This window comes from Scheffersomyces coipomensis (genome assembly GCF_036884675.1).
Source record: "Scheffersomyces coipomensis strain NRRL Y-17651 chromosome Unknown DFJ63scaffold_2, whole genome shotgun sequence".
NCBI lineage: Eukaryota > Fungi > Ascomycota > Pichiomycetes > Serinales > Debaryomycetaceae > Scheffersomyces > Scheffersomyces coipomensis.
The window spans coordinates 1,342,988-1,364,652 of NW_027042893.1; the positions used below are offsets into that span (position 1 = coordinate 1,342,988).

The 21,665-nt window shown below is 30.3% G+C and overlaps 8 protein-coding genes across 8 annotated transcripts; 4 read left to right on the plus strand and 4 right to left on the minus strand. All coding sequences in view use genetic code 12, as the record gives it.

The window, feature by feature from the left end:
* Positions 1-539: 539 nt before the first annotated feature.
* On the plus strand, positions 540-887 carry DFJ63DRAFT_311744 (uncharacterized protein; the record flags this gene model as incomplete). Its single annotated transcript, XM_064905829.1, has 1 exon — positions 540-887. The coding sequence occupies one exon, from the start codon at positions 540-542 to the stop codon at positions 885-887; it is 348 nt and encodes a 115-aa protein (XP_064763742.1).
* Positions 888-4,160: 3,273 nt separating this feature from the next.
* DFJ63DRAFT_334008 (uncharacterized protein) lies at positions 4,161-6,200 on the plus strand (the record flags this gene model as incomplete). Its single annotated transcript, XM_064907953.1, has 1 exon — positions 4,161-6,200. The coding sequence occupies one exon, from the start codon at positions 4,161-4,163 to the stop codon at positions 6,198-6,200; it is 2,040 nt and encodes a 679-aa protein (XP_064763743.1).
* A 1,195-nt stretch (positions 6,201-7,395) lies between these two features.
* DFJ63DRAFT_311746 (uncharacterized protein) lies at positions 7,396-10,029 on the plus strand (the record flags this gene model as incomplete). Its single annotated transcript, XM_064905830.1, has 1 exon — positions 7,396-10,029. One exon carries the CDS (start codon positions 7,396-7,398, stop codon positions 10,027-10,029), a length of 2,634 nt encoding a protein of 877 aa, XP_064763744.1.
* A 385-nt stretch (positions 10,030-10,414) lies between these two features.
* Positions 10,415-12,952, plus strand: SEC6 (SNARE-binding exocyst subunit; the record flags this gene model as incomplete). The annotated part of the gene is made up of 1 exon (XM_064907954.1): positions 10,415-12,952. The coding sequence occupies one exon, from the start codon at positions 10,415-10,417 to the stop codon at positions 12,950-12,952; it is 2,538 nt and encodes an 845-aa protein (XP_064763745.1).
* A 54-nt stretch (positions 12,953-13,006) lies between these two features.
* On the minus strand, positions 13,007-13,939 carry DFJ63DRAFT_340397 (mRNA splicing protein; the record flags this gene model as incomplete). The annotated part of the gene is made up of 1 exon (XM_064908719.1): positions 13,007-13,939. The coding sequence occupies one exon, from the start codon at positions 13,937-13,939 to the stop codon at positions 13,007-13,009; it is 933 nt and encodes a 310-aa protein (XP_064763746.1).
* A 403-nt stretch (positions 13,940-14,342) lies between these two features.
* On the minus strand, positions 14,343-15,311 carry RPS24 (40S ribosomal protein eS24; the record flags this gene model as incomplete). Its single annotated transcript, XM_064907398.1, has 2 exons — positions 14,343-14,750; positions 15,309-15,311. The coding sequence occupies 2 exons, from the start codon at positions 15,309-15,311 to the stop codon at positions 14,343-14,345; spliced, it is 411 nt and encodes a 136-aa protein (XP_064763747.1).
* Positions 15,312-16,272: 961 nt separating this feature from the next.
* Positions 16,273-18,000, minus strand: ALD5 (aldehyde dehydrogenase (NAD(P)(+))). The gene has a single exon (XM_064906858.1). It carries the CDS (start codon positions 17,876-17,878, stop codon positions 16,385-16,387), a length of 1,494 nt encoding a protein of 497 aa, XP_064763748.1. The 5' UTR covers positions 17,879-18,000; the 3' UTR covers positions 16,273-16,384.
* A 1,545-nt stretch (positions 18,001-19,545) lies between these two features.
* Positions 19,546-21,183, minus strand: DFJ63DRAFT_311751 (uncharacterized protein; the record flags this gene model as incomplete). The annotated part of the gene is made up of 1 exon (XM_064905831.1): positions 19,546-21,183. The coding sequence occupies one exon, from the start codon at positions 21,181-21,183 to the stop codon at positions 19,546-19,548; it is 1,638 nt and encodes a 545-aa protein (XP_064763749.1).
* Positions 21,184-21,665: the final 482 nt, after the last annotated feature.

Genomic DNA, 21,665 nt, shown 5'->3' on the forward strand with positions numbered 1-21,665 from the left:
TGTACAAGTTTGACATCATAATTTATACGAGATGAACTAAATTTATACAATTAGTATATATACAATTACTTAGCTCTTCACCCTCTCTCTTCTCATCGTGTTTCTTTCTATAGGCTAGGTTAATTAGTAGTAATAAATGTGTTACTATAGAGAAATTTATACCGCAAAACTGAAAACATCATCACCGCAATAGATAAATTCTTTGTAGTACTACGCCCCACGTGTGTTGACTCAGTATAAAAAATTAAAGTTATATGTTATTTATATACAGGTCCTATCTGCTAACTAATTTTATTTCTCTCTTCCCTGTTTAAGCATAGACAGAAACAGAAGAAGCTTATTGGGAATTCAAAATTTCCATCCATCATCTCATCATCATCATCATCTTGTTTCTTTCATTCTTTGAATTCAATTGTTGGTTAATCTTCATATCATCTCAATTGTTTCATTCCATTCCATCCCATCCCATCACATTAATCTACCTCACCCCTCCACTTACTACCTCATCCCATCAATTGTCATAATATATTCTAATCATAATGTCTTCCACTAATAAAAGAATTGCCTTACCAGCTAGAGTTGAACCAAAAGTCTTCTTTGCCAATGAAAGAACCTTCCTTTCATGGTTAAACTTCACCGTTATCTTAGGTTCTTTAGGAGTTGGATTATTAAATTTTGGTGATTCAGTAGGTAGAATTTCTGCTGGTTTATTCACTTTTATCGCTATGTTAACTATGATTTATGCTTTAATTACTTATCATTGGAGAGCTAAAGCTATTAGATTAAGAGGTTCTGGTCCTTATGATGATAGATTCGGTCCAACCATGTTATGTTTCTTCTTATTGATTGCTGTTGTTATCAATTTCGTCTTAAGAATAAGATCTTAATCTCCCCCCTTCCTATCAGCTATCATAAAATAAACCATTTTTTAGACGTTAAAACACACCTTTTTATCCTTTTTAATATATCATCCAACGAATATGTTCTTAATCTACTTGTAGATTCTATCTCATTGTCATCATTCATCACATACTTCTATACATAAAAAAATTTACCATTATTAGTATGGATTACAAACCGAAATGGTTGTTCATATGTTCTTTTTTATAGCCCTATCTAATAAACAAATATTGAATTGATTAATCGATGTAGTTGTAGAATGAATTGACTAACTCTTTTCATAAAGAAGTTATGTCAATTGGATAAAAGAGTTAGTCAATTGGATACTACCGTATAGTTGTAATTTACGCATTCATTTCGGTGATTCCCATTACATTGAATAATATCTTGATCAATTCAATCTTAAGTTTAAACAGAGAAATCTTTACAATATAACTTAATAAATTTAAAAATAATAAATATATATTAAATGGAAATGGAAATGAAAAAAATATCATCAAAATATCCGCAATTAATAATATCTCATGACATATCAACCACAATATTTCTTATAATATTAGTATCGATTCAACCTATAAATATTTAATGTAAGTAACTCCATGATAGTTAAAAACCACACAACGGGTAAAGGATTCCTATAGCATTCATGTTATCAAGCCAGATAGACAGTGGACTGCAAATGAACTTAATACATAAAGAAATTAATTCCCTAAAAGTATTGTTATTAAATCATATCCTATAAATCAGGTTAGTAATAAGTGTAGTCATGCCTTGACCAAATTCAGACACTACCTATTAGGAAATAAAGTAATCGCCTATACCGATCATCAGTGCTTGAACGTCGATAAAAGACTTTAAAAGATATAAATGATAATTGTTTATTAAATGGAAAGAGATTTGTTGGGGCTAAAATAAGTCACGTGATCACATAATTTATTAGGCAATTCGCTATAGTTAGGATAGATCCTATAAATATGGATATAGAATAGTTAGTAGTAATAATCTCGTACACAAATGATCTCAGAAAACAACCTTTACAAAATCGAAAGATTCTCCACGCCTTTGAGTCGATCGGTAATGGACATTGTTGAAAAGCAAAGGTTATTAACATTATAATAAAAACTTCAGGGGTTCAATTAATAGATCTTTTGATAAGAAAAAGGGGGCTAAAATCGATCACATGATTGATTTTCTAAATCAGATTAGATTAGAGATATCTCTATCAAAGGATAGAAGATGTTTAATCAACTTAAAGAGAATATTAAAGAGATCTTACAATAATTACAGAATGAATAATAAAATATATGTACATTTATTTCACCAATTGAATTAACAATACCAGATGTTGTAAGACTAGTCTTTAACTTCATCTAAGTCGTTTCATATGTCCTTATCGTCAAGGAGAATTGTGTTTGCCCTATCAAAATTATCAATTCTCTAGGAGAATCGTTATGCTATATTGTTAGTATTAAACCTAAATGAAATGTGTTAGTTGTTACTCACACGACGCAACTTTCATGCTGTCGTATTCGGTAGGCTTCTCTATGGCGCCCTATTTATAGTTAGTAAAGAACCTAGAAGATAATTATAAACAGTTAGGATATAGAAGATTAAATATTACCATTCTTCACAGAAAAATCATTCTTTCAATTGATATTCTTCCTCAAAACATAACTGCACTTATTGAAAACCATAAAGGAGTTATGGCATAAAAAGATCATTTGATGATTTTTAGATTCAATTTTTTTTATTTTTTTCAGTGTGGAGTAAATCAATTATTTAAGATTACTATATGCTTTGATATTGATGGTTGATGATAAAGTTTAATGATCGTTATTACTACTACGTAAAAGTTTCTCATTTGATGAAATACAAATCGACAATTCAGTTATTTACTACAAAATCAACAACATTAATATAAATTGTTTATTAAAAATAAGAATTCCAATAGAAATAAAGTATAACGTTTTGGAGGTTTGAACTAAACAAAGATCCATTCCTTAACAAATTCGAATTAAAATTCAGCAATAGAAAATTACCAACTTCCTTGTTGTTAGTAATTCACCTAAATATAATATAATCAAGTAAGTAATGCATTATCAAAGTAAAGCAATGACCTTGATATGCGGGCATAATACGTTCTCTTAAAGACCATTGTAATAATAGTATACTTTTTCAAACCTATTCAGTTATACTATCCTATATTGAAATCAAATAGTTAATATTTTTTAGTTATAACTATATTTGTTTGATCACAGGACATTGCTGTAAGTGATATATCCAATATTAATCAATCGTTTAAGCTTTATTAACTTGGAAACTTACTAGTGACATAGAAATCGAAATAGAAATAGATGCTCTATAAATTGTTAATATTGTACTAAATAGAATTTAAGCGTTATTGGTTTGGTTAAAACACAAATATCATGAGATATTACTAATAATCTAATAGAACTGTTCCATAACACACTCTAAAGAAGAAGTTATAATACTAAAATCAAAATATTAATATTAAAACTAAAGATAAAATAATCTCCAGAAATGTGGTCATGTGATCGAATTTAACATTTTCAGATAAGATAATAGTAAACCAGATTTAGAGTAGATACATGGGTTACAATATGAAAGATTTAATATTATTATAATAATGTATATTTAGAATATAGTTTAATAGCAAAAAAACCGAAATGTGAATTTTTTCGTAAAGAAATCGATTTCCTAGGACATTCAATTACCTATAAACAGTTAGTAAAGTAACCTAGAAGAATAAGTAAGATCTGATTAAATATATTAATCATATATCATGTATTACATATATTTCTACAAATATAATGTAAATGTTAGTAGTATTTATATCATCCTAGATAGAACTGTTATGCTAAATCTTTTGGTATTAATATCACGATAAGAATCATCATATATACTTCTTCAATATAACTGATTTCTTTCATCATGTTAAATAAACTAATTTTCATCTTTTCTTACGGGAGTTGGTAGCCATACCATAGTTGCCCTGTAGTTGCAAAACTAATAGGTGGAAAAAGAAAGGACATACTATTAATTTAAATAATTTAAGTCAGGTGTAACTATGAAATACACAAATTGGTCACATGATCAACTTTGTCTTTCTTTTTTTTGAGAGGTCTAAATTTAAAGCTTAAACCATATGGGGTTATAAACAGCATTGATTATTATAAACCATCATAAAGTTTAGCATTTCAATCGATAGTGATAATTTATACTACAACGTATCATACATCATGGAGAATAGTCATACTTATAAGCCATCGAATATCGTATCGATATTCTTAACCAAATTTGATGTTAAAGAAGGGTATAAATTAGTATGGCATAAATCAAATCAATCATCATTCAATTTTGATGGATTAGATTATAAGATCTTACCTAGTTCCATTCAAAATCTTGACAAATCAAATATTCTTATCAGTCATTACTCAGGGGGGGAGTTATATTATGGATTAGGATGTTATCGTCAAATTATACTAAATCAATCCTCCAATCAATCAAGTGGCAATGGTCATAGTATTGATCGGAATGATGTTCAAATGTATTCTCTTGGGATATTATGTGATCCTAAAGTGAAGTCTAATGGATCTTGGAAACCTAATGAATTCATTAATAATGGATGGGAATATATTGATATTTTAGATTCAACGTTATTGAATTATTTACATAATCAAAGTGGTGATGATGATTTTGATATATTTGATAAATTATATGACAAATTGGTGATTCATTCTACTTCCTTATTCAGTAATTCAAGTTTAATATCATCAAATAGTGTCAATCATCCATCTTCATCTTCATCCAATTCTTTAATTGTCCCTAATATCAATCATCATTTATTAACTAAATTACCTGATTTATTTCAAACTTTAGGACCCTTAATTTTCATTATTTATAAACAAGCATTATTAAGAAAGAGAATTGTGGTATTTAATCAATTACATAAACAAGCAGGTTATGAAGAAGATGACGATGAAGAAGATCACGAGGATGAAGATGATCAAAATTATATTATAAACTCATTCAATTATTTAATTTCATTATTATCGATCATACCGCAAGACATTAAACCGATTTCAAAGGGAGATAAGGATAATTATTATTCACAACCGATTTATAATATTGGATTGAATGATTTAAATCGTTCGAAATCATCAAAAGATAACGATAAAGAAAAACATTTACTTGATTTAAAAGCAATCGTAGCCTCAACTAATGATGATATTTTATTATATCAAAAGAATTTATATGATATTGGGATCATTATAAATCGTAATATTGATGATAATGTTTGGGTTTTCAAATATGATGATATTAATGGTGGTGATAGTTCAAATACTAATAAGAGAATTAAAGCTACATTAAAAGATTATCAACGATTTAAACTTATATATCGAGAATTATTCAATGTTAAGAAGAGTGACGTACCAGAACATGAAGATGAAGAAGTAAATCATGATATTGTTGAACCTATTAATCATACTCATAGAAGTCATTCAACATCATCTAAATTATTCCCCAAGAATAAAATATTCACTAATCTTACCAATATGTCTACTGATGATTTAAATTCCATCATGACTAATAATTCAACCACATCGGGTCCTCATACAGCCATCACTCCCAAAACCACCGATGATGACGTTATTATAGGAGATATTACTGCTAATATTGAATTACATAATTATAATGATTTGAAATTAGATATTGAACCAGAATGGTGGTTAAAATATGGGACAGAATCCATATCATGGCGAGAATCGATTTGGTCGGCATTTTCATGGTTTGCTACTGCGGGTCAAGTTAATGATAGTGAAGATAATTTAAAACAAGGTCAAGATGTGGATAAAACTGGGGGAAATAAAAATAAAAAAGTGGTAATTAAACCCGATCATATTGATTTAATGAAATTGATTCAAATCATTGGTTATTTCCATAAATTGACCAAGAAATGGTTTTATTTAGTGGATGAGATTGTGATGGATCAATTTGAACAATTGAAAGATTTTAATCATACTGCTGAATCGCATCTTAATATCATTGATCAAGAACCTAGTGCAAATGATAGTGAAGATCCATTATTGGATGGGAATAATAATAATGATGATGTGAAAATAGTGATTGAATTGACATATCAAGATATTGTAGAAATGGAATTAGATCCATATTCTGAGAATGATTTACAATTTGTTAAAGATTTTGTATTATTATATTGGGGATCTAAAGTTGAAAGAGTTGATATTGGTATTGGTATTACCAGTATTTGTTGTTAGAGAGAGCGAGAGTATATTTCTATATAGAATAGGTTTATTTGTTTATTTGTTATGACATTAGGTTTTAAAAAGTTAATAATATGTGTTGTAGTAGTGTTTTTTTATAGTGTAGTTCCCAATTAGGCAAAATAATTTGCATTCAGAATTGAATCTCCTCACGAGCAAGCCACTCGTCATAATAAAATAATAATAAATAGTACACTAAATGAGAAAAGAGACGGACTTTAACTGTTTAAGTAGGATGACCCATTAACTGTTAATGGTGGATAATATGATTGGGTCATATTGAAGAAGTATAGAGATCGTATTCGGAATGAAACCCCGACTTCAATCTGATAATTTGATGGTCTAACTGATAGTTAACTGTCCCCCCCCCCCACCGTCGCCACTACTAACAGCAACAACACCGAGCCACCGACCGAGTTTTTATGTTATGGTAATTTTATGTCTGGTATTAGTATGTTACCATTAGGTAATAACCCTTATTATTAGATATAACTTATATAGTAACTATGTATACCTATGAACCAGTACTATATCATATTCATACTACTACTTCAATTGAATCACAAGATGTAGATATAAATAACGTCTAACGAAATAAAAATAATCAGACAGACAGACAAAAAAAACAGAGCCATAAAAAAAAGCTTAAAACAGACAATTCAGACAGACAAAAACAAAACTCACACCAAACTCAAACCAAAACCAAAAAAAAAAACACCCAAATCGACCAGTTTCCTTATTGGTATAAACAATTCTTCTGCTTAATCTTACAACTTATACATTCCTAGTTTCATAAGGATAGTATTCCCATCAAAATCATCCTTCATCATACCCATCAGTAATTGATTCGTCTTGTATCGTCTGAGCAGAACAAAGTACGCAATCGTTCCCCTCCTCCACTACACTCACTCCCACTCACGACAACTGATCCTCCCCAACCACACAATATTTGGAAAATTCACCCTTATCTTTGACCTTTTCCATATTCCCATTGGTTTAATATCTCAGAAATTCAATCCATCCATCACGTCTTGAACTTTTATCGTTGATAACATAATATTTCATCCGATTTCGTTGGTTGTTGCTTGTCTTTTTACCCTTTATTTTTATTTTTATATCAGCCTTTTTTTTTTTGGTTTCAAAAGCTTAAAAAACAACAAAAACATATCCTAATCAATCACTCCCCATTATGAAAGGTCAGAATCCAAATCGTTCCAATTCTCAAAAGAATGGCCATCGTAGGTCGAATTCACGCGTAAGCAATAGTAGTATTAGTCCTAGTTCAACTAATGGTTCTGGTATAACTGCTTCTGCTACCAATGGTAACGGAAATGGAAATGGTAATTCAATTCCTCAACTGAATTCAAATCAATCCCTTAATGTCGATGATCAAGCAGGAAATGATCGCCTTTTATACTTGATATCAAAATCTATCGGTAAGAAAGTTATAGCCACTTTAACTAATGGATCTCGTTATCAAGGTTTATTACTTAATGGTGATTTATCTGCTAATGGTGAATCTGCTTTATCTGTTGTTTTAAATAAACCAGTACTTATATCTAAAAGTTTAATTGATGAAAAGAGCAATATCGATAATATTAATGATATTCCCGATAAGTTGATTATAAAATCAGGCGATTTAATTGATATTGAAATTAAGGATCTTAATGATAATCAATCATTCCATAAAAAATCAACTCCAACCCCAACGGCAACCCCAACCCCAACCCCAACTCCAACTTCAACTTCAACTTCAACCCCAACTAATAACAATACTACTAATTCAGATGAATTATCATCATCATCAAAATTCAGAACTGATGCCGATATTTCAGGTCGGTTAAATTTAAGAGAACGTGAATTAGAAAGATGGGTTCCTGATGAAGATATCTCTCATAATCCAAGTTTATCATTAACTTCCGATGATATCAATCATAAATCAGGAAGTTGGGATCAATTCAAAGTTAATGAAGAAAAATTCGGAGTTGAATCAACTTATGATGAACATTTATATACTACTAGAATTGATAAATCTGCCCATGATTATCATGAAAAAGTTAAAAAAGCTGAACAAATTGCTCGTGAAATCGAAGGTCAATCAACTACTAATAGTCATATATTAGAAGAAAGAGGTATTCAAGTTGATGATAGTGGCGTTGATGAAGAAGATAAATATTCTGGTGTTGATAGAAGAGGTGATGAATTAATGGCTGCTTTAAGAAATACCAGTATTTCCAATGAAAGTGTTAATACTTCAGCCGCTACTACTGCTTCCTTGTTTAATAAATCATCTTCATCTATTTCAGGGCCAGATAAATATCTTCCTCCAAGACAAAGAGCTGCTCATTATCATAATGATCCTGCTATTATCTCAAGTTCTGCTACTAATAAAGTTGTCAAAGGTGCAAGTCCAGGTCCAATTGGTTCACCTGTACCTGGTATTGAAAATAATCCAATTCAAACTCCACCACCATCCACCACTGTTGATCAATCACATGAACAAGCTAAATCATCTGCTAAATCTACTGCTAAACCAGTCTCTATTCCTCCAAAACCTCAAGTTCCAACTCCTCAACATCCAAATGAAGCATTTAGATTAAATGCTCAAAGTGAAATCAATTCCTTAAAAGATTTTAGTGCTAATTTCAAAGTTCGTCATAAGATGCCTACTGATTTATTACCTATTTTAGCTAAGGATAAAGCTAAACAAGATGAAATCTTACAAAAACAAGCTGAAGTAGCTCAAAATCAAAAGAAAGAAAAGGAAGAACAACAAGTTCAAGCTAGTACTAATTCTACAACAACTACTACTCCAGCTCCTGTTGCAGATGCTGCTCCAAAGAAGAAGATGGATCCAACTAAACCACCATTTAAATTAAATCCAAAAGCTGCTGTGTTCACTCCATCTGCTAAGCATAACACTCAAATATCACCTCCACCTCAAAAGGTTGTTTATCACAGATCACCTAATGGTCCATCCCCAAGAATGGTCAATTCAAGAGCTTATTCTACATCTAATGGTAGTAGTGGTGGTATACCTGGTCTTAAAAGATATCATCAAATATCACCAGCTGATTTTTTCGGAGGGGTTAATAAGATTCCAACTAAAGAAAGTCAACAAACTAAAGAAAAGAATTTCCAAGTTTACTTTAATTTATTTGTAACAACTAAAAAGAAGTATGAAGAAAAGAAAGCTTCTGAAGAATCTGATGAATCATCATCAGGTAAACCGCAACCTCCAATCTTTTATGAAAAGGCTTTTCAAACTCCTCCAACTTGGGATTCGACTGTGGATGATACTTATGATAAATTATTCCCTCCTCCAAATGCATTTAATAAAAGCTCATTACCTCCAAATATGGGTGTGCCATCTAATGCTGGATCACAATTCATGCCAAGTCCAATGATGGGTAATCCTGGTATAATACCGACAGGTTATCCAAGTCCGGTTAATTCAAAGTATCCATTATCTGCTCAACAACAACAACAACAACAGCAACAAGTTGCTATGGCTCAATTCCAACAACAAATCCAACAACAACAACTTCAACAACAACAACAACAATATTTGATGTATCAACAACCATACATGGCACCAGGACAAATGCCGATGTTATATCCTGGTGCTGATCCAACATTCTTACCTCCTGGTAGTTTCATGCCTCCTCCTGGAGGATATGTTTCGGGTGGTAGTCCAGTTAATGGGAATCTTATATTGAATCCTAACTATAATCCAAATAATAATAATGGTGGTGGTCATTATAATAATCATCATCATTCCAGTGGGAGAAGATATTCCAAGAGAGGTGGTCATAATAATTAGTCTAATATAATGAATGATTATAATGGATAATACATAAATGGCAATAAATGATAATCATAATAATAAAGAGTATATAGTACGAAGATCGATGGGTGAAAAGGGTTAAGAAAGCATTAATAAAGCGGAAGACGAAGAAGAAGATGTGATGACGTTTTAATTAGTATTTAAATTAACTTTTATATTATTATCTCTTGTAGATAGTGAAATGTAAATACTTTTTCCCAGCAGTAAATATTAATTATAGTTGCATATAGTAGTTTTTAAAAAGTTAGGCATAGTGCGCAAAATATCGAGATCAAACAAAATGTGAATAATTTATATGCTACACGATAAAAGAACAACACCAACACCAACATCAGCAACAAACTATCATCAATTAAGTAACATGAGTGATATAGCCCTCTCTAGGATAGCACATTTGCTTAAAGTGGAGGATGATCTCGTGAAGATTCCTGAATTACGACAACAATTCATTCGAGAAAAGGCATCGATTGATGTTAAATTAAGTTCAACAACACAACAACAAATCGATTCATTAATGACGAATATATCGAAATTGAATGATGCTTCAAGTAGGATCAATTCCATCAAGGGGAACATCACTCGAATCAATCAGATTTATGATGAATCAATCACCAATATCAAGGATTATGCCACCATTAAGAAGATGTCAAGTGTTAATCAATATTTGAATCAAGTGGAGAATTTATATCAAGATATTAGATCATATTCGAATATATTGGCTAAATTGAATAAGAAGATTGAAGCGGAATATCAACAATTGAATGAAGATCTTTCATATCCTTTACCTAATATCATATCTATACATTTTGAATATAATCGAGTTCGGAATTTTCTGGATTATTTAGAAACTTTTTCAAACCAATTATCTGATGATTTAAAGGCCTTTGTGAATAAAGTTATTAAGATGACTAAGACTACGATCCGATTATTCGATGAATTGTTGAAAGAAATGATTATTAGTTTGACAGAAGCAGTTAAGGATGATAATGTTCAATTGGTTTATAAATTAGTGAAGATTATTGAATTTGAAGCTAATGAAGATTTAAAATTCACCTTAATGGAAAATCTTGGAATTAATCAAGGTAATGGTGATTTCAAAACCATTGATTATGTTAATTTCAGAGGTTCAAAACGGAATTATAAGAAATTCTTTTATATTAAATTAGAAGAATGTCTTGATGATACATTTAATGATTGTATTAAACATTATTCCAGTGATCCCATGCAAGTTTATGAAGGGGGGTTAGATTGGTTAGAAGATGAATTAAGATTTGTATTTCAACGATTAAATCCAATGTTACCTTCTAATTGGGATGTTGATTCGTTTTTTCAAAATGTTTATTATAATAGATTACATAAATATACTATGGATGTAATTAATACTGATCCACCAGCAGAAGATTTAATGAAGATTTTGAATTATGATACTTATTATGGTAAATTCCTTGTTGCTTTACAAAACCTTGATACTGATGATGATAAATCAAAGAGAAAATCAGTTATAAAGAAAGAGCAAAAATCGATTATTGGAGAAGAATTAAAGAATAGTGTATTAGAAGATTATTTGAAAGTCATTACTAGTAAACTGGATGAATGGACCGATAATTTAATTAAAATGGAATCGGAGAATTTCGTTCAAAGACTGATTCCTCCTGACACTTATCATTATAGTCAACAAATTGAGGATGAAGATGTTAATGATCAATTAATCACCGTGGATATTACAAGTGATGTCTATGTATTACCTGATTTCAATTCTGCCTTGACAATGTTAAAGGGTCAAGCTGATGTGGCGGCTGATTCAGGATATTCTAAGATTTTAGCTGGGGTATTAGAAAATTTTTCCAAATGTTATATTAAACGAATTATAAATTTTCAAAAATTAATTGAAGATGAAATTGAAAAATATATGTCGATCTATAGTAATGAAGGATGTTTAATTAAAGAAAGTAAAGCTAAGAGATTATTCAGATCGGGGAAATCAAATACATCTAAGACACCTCAAGATTTCGAAAATATGACACCTGAAGAATTAGCCCAAATTTCGCAACCGGCCCTTATTGAATATCTTGCTGCCTTAGGGAATACATTTGAGATTAATACAGATCGATTATCAGATAAATTCTTACCTGAATATCAAGAAAAAGTTCATAGTGCCTATCAAAATCGATTAATTCAAGCTATTGAAGAAACTAATAATCCAAGTACAGAATTAAATGCCCAAATTTTACGAGCTATAGTTGATATTATTGTTAATGATTTATATCCTGAATTATCGAAATTATTTACAAAATCATGGTATGAAGATGGACAAAACCTTACTCTGGATCAAACTACTGGAGCAGCTAGAATTGCGGAAACTATTGCGGAATATATGGGAGAATTAAGAAGTTATACCACCTATGATATTTATTCTTTAACGTTTAATATTTTATTGGATTCATTTATATCAGATTATATTCGAATTGGATATGAAAATATCTTACATGGTGATGGGAAAAAGATTGATCCTAAGGCAGTTAAGAAATATAAATCATTTTCAGAAGGAATTAATAGAGATGTCACTCTTATCTATGGTAAATTACAACCATTATTTACCAGAAAAGATACGGCCTATTTAATGAGTTTACAAGCAATTGAATTGTTGGGTGATTTAGGGATGTGTGATGAACCTATGACTATCATACCACAAATTTGGGAACATGATATTTTACCATTATTTTATTATTGTCCGATTGAATATGTGAGAGGGTTATGTTTATGTCGTAAGGATATGGATAAACGTCAAGTTAATCAATTATGTGAACAATTGGAAATTATTCAAAAGGATTACCAATCTAAAGTTGAACCTCCATCCATGCCGATTGCTACGTTGAATGATTTTACATTTAAGGATTAGTAGTTTTGTGTATATTCTATAAGTATTAATACATATTAGTTTTCATAAAATTCGTTAATCTTCATCATCATCAGATGATGAATAGCCTCCGATGGCTGAAGCTAAATTGTCAATAGGTTTAGGTTCTTCTGTTGGTTTAACTTTCTTCTTAAGGGTTATTTTCGAAGCCACCAATATTTTCTTCACAGGTGGATTTGATAGTGGTACTGACTCTATTGGAGTCACTTCCAGAGATTGATCATGTTCAATTTTCCTCTTTAGATCATTACTTTTATTAAACGCTTGTTGAATCAACTTTTCATCTTCTTCTTCATTCAATTGGTGTTGAATTTGTTTAAATTGATTAATCCGATTCGATAAATTCTCACTAGCTTCTGATAATAACTCACTTTCACCTCCTAAAGCTTGTAATTGATCATTTTTAAATTGTAATTCTTCCAAATGTTGATCAATCTCTTGTTGTTTCTTTTGTTCAATCAATCTCTTTTCAAAATTCTCCATCGTATCTCCATTACTATCATCATTAGGATTATAAAAGGGATTCTTTTTCCTCTTTTCTTGTAATAATTTAAACTTTTCATCTTCAATATCTTCCTTCTCCAACCTTGTCAAGAGTTCATCTTCAGTTTCATTCAGTTTCACCTTTTTAGATTCATAATTCCTAACGGCACCTTCTTCAGGTGTATACCCTGCAATTTGAGGATTTGTCTTAAAACTAATATGATTATTACATCGAGGACAAGTGATATGGAATCGTATGATCTTAGTATTGAGATACTTCTCATCAGTAGTCTCTTTCCTAGCATTGAATGAACGACGTTCAGCAATATATTCATTACATTTCAAACATCGCATCGAATAAGGTGCCATCATTCTGATCTTTATGATTTCATGACCTCCATTTGTTTTTGATTTCTTCTTTGGTTTGATCTTGGAGGGATCATAGTCAGGGGGATAGTATTTATTAATCGCTTTCCTTTCTGACATGGTGGTGGTGGTGGTACTTTGTCCTTATTAACTATATATTACTTTCATTGTAGGAGTTGCAATTTTGTTTTGGATATTTGGAGAATTATATACAGGATATTGACTTACCTATAATAAACTACAATTAACTAATATTGATAAACGAATTTTTATTTATTTTATTATATAGATTTGGGATGATTATAATACTTAAAATATATATAACTAATGAAACCATAATGAGATTAAAAACATAGTAGATGTTAATGCAAAATATGAACAATAATAAAATATAATAATAACGTTTTATACCATTGTTTTTATTCTCTATGTAACAAGAATTATATATATTGTATGTAGTTTTGGATGGGGTGGGATGGATGAAAGATGGGATGAAGTATACATTAGGATGGTACTAAAGAACCTAGTTATCAGCATTTCTTTTAGCAGCTTTCTTAGCGAATTTAGCAGCAGTACCAAAGATTTTCTTATCTCTATTCTTCTTTTGTTTTCTTTGTTGTCTTGAAGCTTTTTCAACTTTAGTAGCTAAACCATATCTAACTAATCTATAAGCTGGTTCGAATTTTTTAGCATCAGCAACAGATTGATAAATAAGACCGAAACCAGTTGATTTACCTCCACCAAATTGAGTTCTGAAACCGAAAACTGAAACAGCATCTTTTTCAGCTTTATAAATTTCAGCTAATTTTTCTCTTAATTCATCTTTAGAAACATTAGCTTTGTTTGGATGTAAAACATCAATAACAAATTGTCTTCTTGCTAATAATGGGTTAGAGATAACCTTTCTAGTTCTGATAGTAACAGCGTCACTCTATAAGGAATTAAAGTTAGTAATGGTTCAAGTGTTTATGGCGGAGGGTATAACCTTGTTTAATAATAGTCTGGGAATGAATGGTGGTTTGATTTGATATGAGTTGACTTAATGAGATGATATTGTTGATTATAGGAGAATCCTTGTTTATGATGAATGAATGGATGGATGGATGGATGGATGGGATGTGATCTTAGTACTGGGATGCATTCATTTGATTAATACTGTAGATGGATGACTCTGTTCTGATTCTAATGAATGATGATAGTTGTTACATATAATTGGTGATTGGATATTCTCTCATCATATGATTGAAAAACTACAAATATTATTATACTGATGGACTTCGATGGATGGATTGAAATAGATCTTCTTAATACATTCTCATGACATGACATGGAACTAGATTGATTGTTTAACTTTTAAGTCGAATATGGATCCTACCTTGGGATTACTTGATTGATTGATTGATGTTTAATTTTTCATTGATGGATGGATGGACTGGATAACTTTACTCGTTCAAGATTGAACATTTACTCATTTGAAATGATTATTGACCATATTAACATATTGGTTATATCCTCTCCTCTAATTATCTATTATCGATTATCGATTATTACATACCATATTGATGATATTTCCTATTATTTAGTTATGACTAGTTAACAATAATTAAAACTTTCAAAATTTCAATAAATTTTTTTTTTTCTCTGTTTCCTCAAAGGACGACTGTTTGGTGTTTGTTCCTCCTCACTAAAGCTTTACTATGTGAAAATTTTTGTTAGCAAAGACCATCTTTTTGTCCTGTATGTAACTTCCACATAGTTAAGCTCAGTTCGCAGTTTAATTTTGCCCTAGAGGGAAAAACAGTCACACGTCACGTGGAGTGTTCTCAGTCTTCTCTCTCCATTTCCAAAATGGGAACTGTGAAGTTATATACAGGAGGTGATCTAATTTCCCCCAAAAGCAGAGGTAAAGATGTTTTGGCGTAATGGATGTGTGGAGGTATGGATGTTTTTACCTTATATAGTTGCAGCTACCTCTACATAATAAACTACAACTTATAAGGTTCCTTGTTTCCATCCCTTTAACTTACTCTACCTTATTACAATGATTAGATCATTCAAATTTTTGATTTATTATTAAATTAAATGATATCTAGTTACTGTTTTGCTATTACTATTACATTAAGTGGTCCCCCATTTATTTTTACTTTACCCCATTTCTTTTCTTTTTAATAATCGCTTTGTTCGGTTAATAGGCTTATTAATTAAACTGTCTATCATAACCGCCTCCCACCCGTTAATTATCCCTTTGACCCACTTCATCAAATCTCTTTCGTTTATTTTTAACTCTGTTGCCTTCATCTTTAACTCTATGTTTGTAAAAATAGGGGGTTACTCCTCATCTATCATTAATTGTTCTCCACTCTACTTATTTGGCTTAGATTTTATTTTTGACTGCGAAAACTAAATTCAAACCATATTTACCCTTTTATTAACCGCTACGGTCTTTAAACTCATTTTCATAAAGATTTGTATTTTTTTTTATTTGCTTTCATAAACTAAAACTTAAACTAAAACTAAATAATAATAATATTCATATCAATCATAATTAGAAAGATCCTATTAAACTTATTGTTTAAGACCAATTCTAACAGCTTTAACTTGAGTATAATTATCTAAAGCTTCTTCACCCATTTCTCTACCAATACCAGATTGAGAGTATCCTCCAAATGGAACCATTGGATGGAAATCATTATAAGTATTAACCCAAATAGTACCGGAATTAATCTTATTAGCCACGGTAATAGCTTTATTAAGATCATCAGTATGAACACCAGCTGCTAAACCATAATCAGAATTATTAGCTAATGCAATAACTTCTTCAATAGTTTCAAATTTTGTAATTGTAACAACTGGTCCAAAAATTTCATCTCTAACAATTTGATGATCTTCTCTAACATCACCAAAAATAGTTGGTTTAACAAAATAACCTTTTGATCCTAATCTTTCACCTCCAGTAATAACAGTAGCTCCTTCCTTTTTACCTAAATCAATATATCTTAAAATCTTATCCAATTGTTGTTGAGATGCTTGAGCTCCCATAAAAGTTTCTTCATCAAATGGATTACCAATCTTTAAAGTTTCAGCAGCTCTTTTAAATTCAGCTACAATATCATTATAAATACCAGATTGAACATAAATTCTTGAACCAGCACAACAAACTTCACCGGTATTATAAAAAATACCAGTAACTAAATGTTGAATGGTTGATTTAACATCAGCATCATTAAAAACAATATTGGGAGATTTACCTCCTAATTCTAATGTAACTTTCTTTAAATTTGAATCAGCAGCAGCTTTCATAATAACTCTACCAATATTGGTTGAACCAGTAAAGGCAACCTTTTTAATCTTTGGATGAGATGCAACTGCAGCACCGGCAGTTGGACCAAAACCAGATATAACATTAACCACACCAGCTGGAACACCAGCTTTTTTAATTAAAGTAGCTAAAAATAAAGCTGATAATGGAGTTGATTCAGCAGTTTTTAAAACCGTAGTACAACCAGTGGCTAAAACAGGACCTAATTTCCAAGAAGCCATTAAAAGAGGGAAATTCCATGGAATAATTTGTCCACAAACTCCAATTGGTTCTCTTCTAGTATAATTGAAATGAGTATCACCAGTTTCAATCACAGAACCTTTAATTTTATCAGCCCAACCAGCACAAGATCTGAAATAAGCAGCAGTTAAAGCAACATCTCCTCTTGAACATTGTAATGATTTACCATTATCAAGAGCTTCAATATAAGCTAAAGTTTCGGCATTTTCTTCCACTAAATCAGCCAATTTATATAACACTCTGGTTCTGGTGGATGGATCTGAAGTTGACCATTTTGAATGGAAAGCAGCATTGGCAGCATCAACAGCAGTATCGACATCTTCTTTAAAGGCTTCATAAACTTGAGTGATTTCTTCTTCAGTGGATGGAGATAACACAGCAAAGGTTTTGTGTTGTTTTGGATAGACAAATTCATTATTAATGAATAAACCAGTTGGTTGTTCATAAATAATACCGTTTGGTAAAGTGATTGGAACACTTAAAGGTAAAGCTTTCAGCATGATGATTGAGATAATTTAGGGATTTATTTGATGTTGTCTGTTGTTTTAAGATTGAAACAAAGTACAGATGGATTAAAGAAAAGAAAAATAACAATTTGAATTAGTAAATTTATAAAAGGGGAATTGGATTATATTTATAGATTTCAATTATAGTAGTTACTTAAATCCAGCTATAATGGGGGGTGAGAGACATTGAATAATTAGGGTATATTAAAAATAGTTGGGAAATAAATTGTAGGTGGGGGTAAAATTGTGGGGTATAACTATTAAAATAAATAGCCAAACCAAAAATAAAAAAGAATTGTAACAGAGAATCACATAACAGTGAAATAACTGACAAATCATCCTTGTAAAAGTTTAATGTATCATTATTATTATTATAAAATGGGTGATTAGCGTGTCGTAACTAAAAAATGGGATCATAATTACACTGATCGAATTGAGTATGTAGAGACAGTGATATACAAATCATTGGTAATTACAGTTCTTAATCCCACATAATTGGATATATTGCTTAACTTATTTTTGTTGAAGTATCCTATTACAAATTGTTGGAAAACTCTAATAAAAAAAACATTGTCCATTCCAATTCCACAGAGTCAGAGATGATAATTGGCGTTTAAAAGAAAAATTTAACCTCTTCAAAAGGGGGTTAGCCATAAAGTGTAAAAACAAAAAAAAAAAAGATGAGCCCAAGAAAATAAAATAATTTTTTATTTTTATTATTCCTTTATAGTGCGCAAAATTGAATGTGAATAGGCTTATATGCAAACCCGGGGTCGGTGATTAATGTTTTTCTGCCGCCGTTAACCTTAAATGGTTCTAAAGTCCATTTGTTTGTCTCTCTCTCGAACTCCGTTGTCGTCACCAAAAATGTTTTTGAAATTTTTACTTGGTATCATTCGTAAAATACAACTGATTGAATCACCATTACGTAGTATAACCTGACATTAGACTGACGTTCGTCATCACAAAGATTGACAGTGTGCTGTCCATTGTTGTAATCAACAGTGGAGGAGAGAGAAACTGAGAGATATAGAGAAAACTAGGGTCTATAAGGACGGCCCCATGAAAAGCGAGGACTGAAGGAAGATAGAAACTAACAATAATCAACCGTCATATCTTCGTATTGACTTCGATTACATCTAAGATTATCAATAATAGAAAATATTACTTTAAAATTAATAATGTCTAATCATGTCCTATCACCGGTTGATAATGTGTCAATTAAGCGTTAATAAATTTTACATTTCCAATCAATTTATCATATTTCCTTTTCTAGATATGTGTATTTTTTCCGATTTAAAACTAATTTGATTAGTATCGTTTAAAATCCATTTATGGTATGGTATGATCTGTACTGTTCTTAATTCCTCTTCAATAGGGGTCATAACTGCTTTAAATACACATACATATACACGTCACTTTTCTTAAATTTCAGGGCTTTCAAGATTTTGACTTTGTGAAACTGAGCGCTAAAAATCTGGAAATTTAATTTTTGCTTAATGGCGGCGATGAAGCCTTTGTCGTATATACGTTTTTGGATTTTACGGATTGGATTAAGCTAGAAATTACTTTTACTACATTGTTGCAAAATTGTCTAATTATTATTGTTGTTATTATTAATCTATAGGGTATTTATAATGTACAAATTATATTACTACTCATTAATTCATTAAAGCTTTTTGAATATCAGATTCAGCATCTAATATTGATTTCGTTAAAGTTTCATTAGTTATTCCTAATAAGATGGTGAATTTATTAACCAATTTATTATTTAAATCAATCATATCTTCCGACTTGGATTTCTTCTTTTGATGATTACTAATGTCACCATTAGTATTTATATGACTAGGGACTCCACTTCTCAACACATCTTTCATTGTAACGATTGTGTTAGACCCGTCATTTCTTTTTCTCCGTTTTTGAGCCGCTGTGGATGGTTCAGGTGATGACGTTTCTGATTCGGATCCGGAACTAGTCATATCAATATTAAAGATTTGAAATAATCTCTTCTCCATTATAGTTAATTCTTCTTCATTAGTATCCTTTTCTCCATTATTATCTTGTTCGGTTATATAGGTCTTATTCTTTTTCGGGATTAATTGATCATAAACCCAATCACAATATTTATCAATTTTATCATCAGACCAATTAATTAAATCATTAACATTAGAAGTTTCAACATAATTCTTATATTCATTATTTGATTCAAATTTCGTAAGATTGTTATACCAATGTTTAAAATTAATCTGATAAGTGAATAGTGATGTATGTTTGGTTGTTATTGAACTTAATTTAATTAAGAATATTAAAATACTGATTAATTTAATCTCAGGAAATTTTATGATTTGATAGAACCGATTGACCCTATTGTATTTAGTTGTTAAGGGGATGATTCCATTGTGTTGTTGTTCCGTGATATTATCCTTTTTATATAATTTATTCACTAATACAATATATGTATTAAATAAATCAATCGCATTAGGTAATAATAAATCTTGAGTTAATATTTTGAAAATATAAGGATAATAATAATTAATCGGGATATCTATAGATTGAACGGGATTCTCCAGTTGTTCAGAATATAACCTATGAGCCATGGTTTCAATACTATAATAAAATTCATTCTTGATAGGTAATGATGAAGCTTGTAATCTTAAAAGATACTCATTAGGTAATTTAGTTAATAATGATGTAGGAATCAAATGTAAACACTTTATATATGGAATTTCATTTGTCTTAATCTTATCGATTATTTCAATCGTATATAATGGTTGGAATCTTAATTGTAAAATTGATAAATAAATTAACGCTATTAAATCTAAATGATACATTGCTTTATAATTATGAGATACGTCATCTTCATCTCCAAGTTCTTGATTCATGATCTTAATCCAATTAGTCTTGATCACAAGTTCTAAATCTTCTTTTATAGATTCAGAAAGAAATACTTCCACACAAGTTTCAAATTGTTTTTTTAATAATATTTGAAAACATTGATATAATAACTTTTTCCCTTCTTTACCATATAATCGATTACCCTTACCATTAGAACTTGCCAAAGAACTTTGGGATTGAGACATATTAGTACTAGTGAATGATCCACGATCATCGACATGCAATACATTCAATCTTCTAGTTGTAATTTGAGTTTGATCTTGATCATCATTAATTTCAATTCCTCCTTCCATAACATGACCAAATTGACAGATGGTTAACCCATCACTATGACGATATAGTCGGGATCGACAGTTATCGACACCACATACTGGTCCTCTATTCCATGCAGCAGCCGGTGCCATCTATTGAATCATATATCGTTCTGGTTGTTAGGATAAATAAGATAGAAAGATATTTCCCATCTTAAAAAAAATAATTGATTTTGTGTATACCCAGTTGTATACAGGAAATGAAGAACCAGTACTTAAAGTGGATATACATTCATTTAGAATGGTAACCTATTTCAAAAAGTAGGATATAGAAAGGTATACGATATCAATAGAAGAGGAACATACTGTATGCTTGAATTGGTAAGGTGTGGAAAGTTTAAAAAGTATTTTGAAACTTGTTAAACTATATCAATAATTGATTTTATACTAATTATTTAACGCTATTTTGGAGCCAAATTTATAATTAATTAAAAATGATAAATTTTCTAAATTCATAGCTATATACTAGGATTTCCTAATTTATACCAATAAATGGATACATACATCAATTCATATAGGATTAACCTGATTTTGTAGCATACTATAGGTGTAACATTGTCTCTAAGACCACTTTT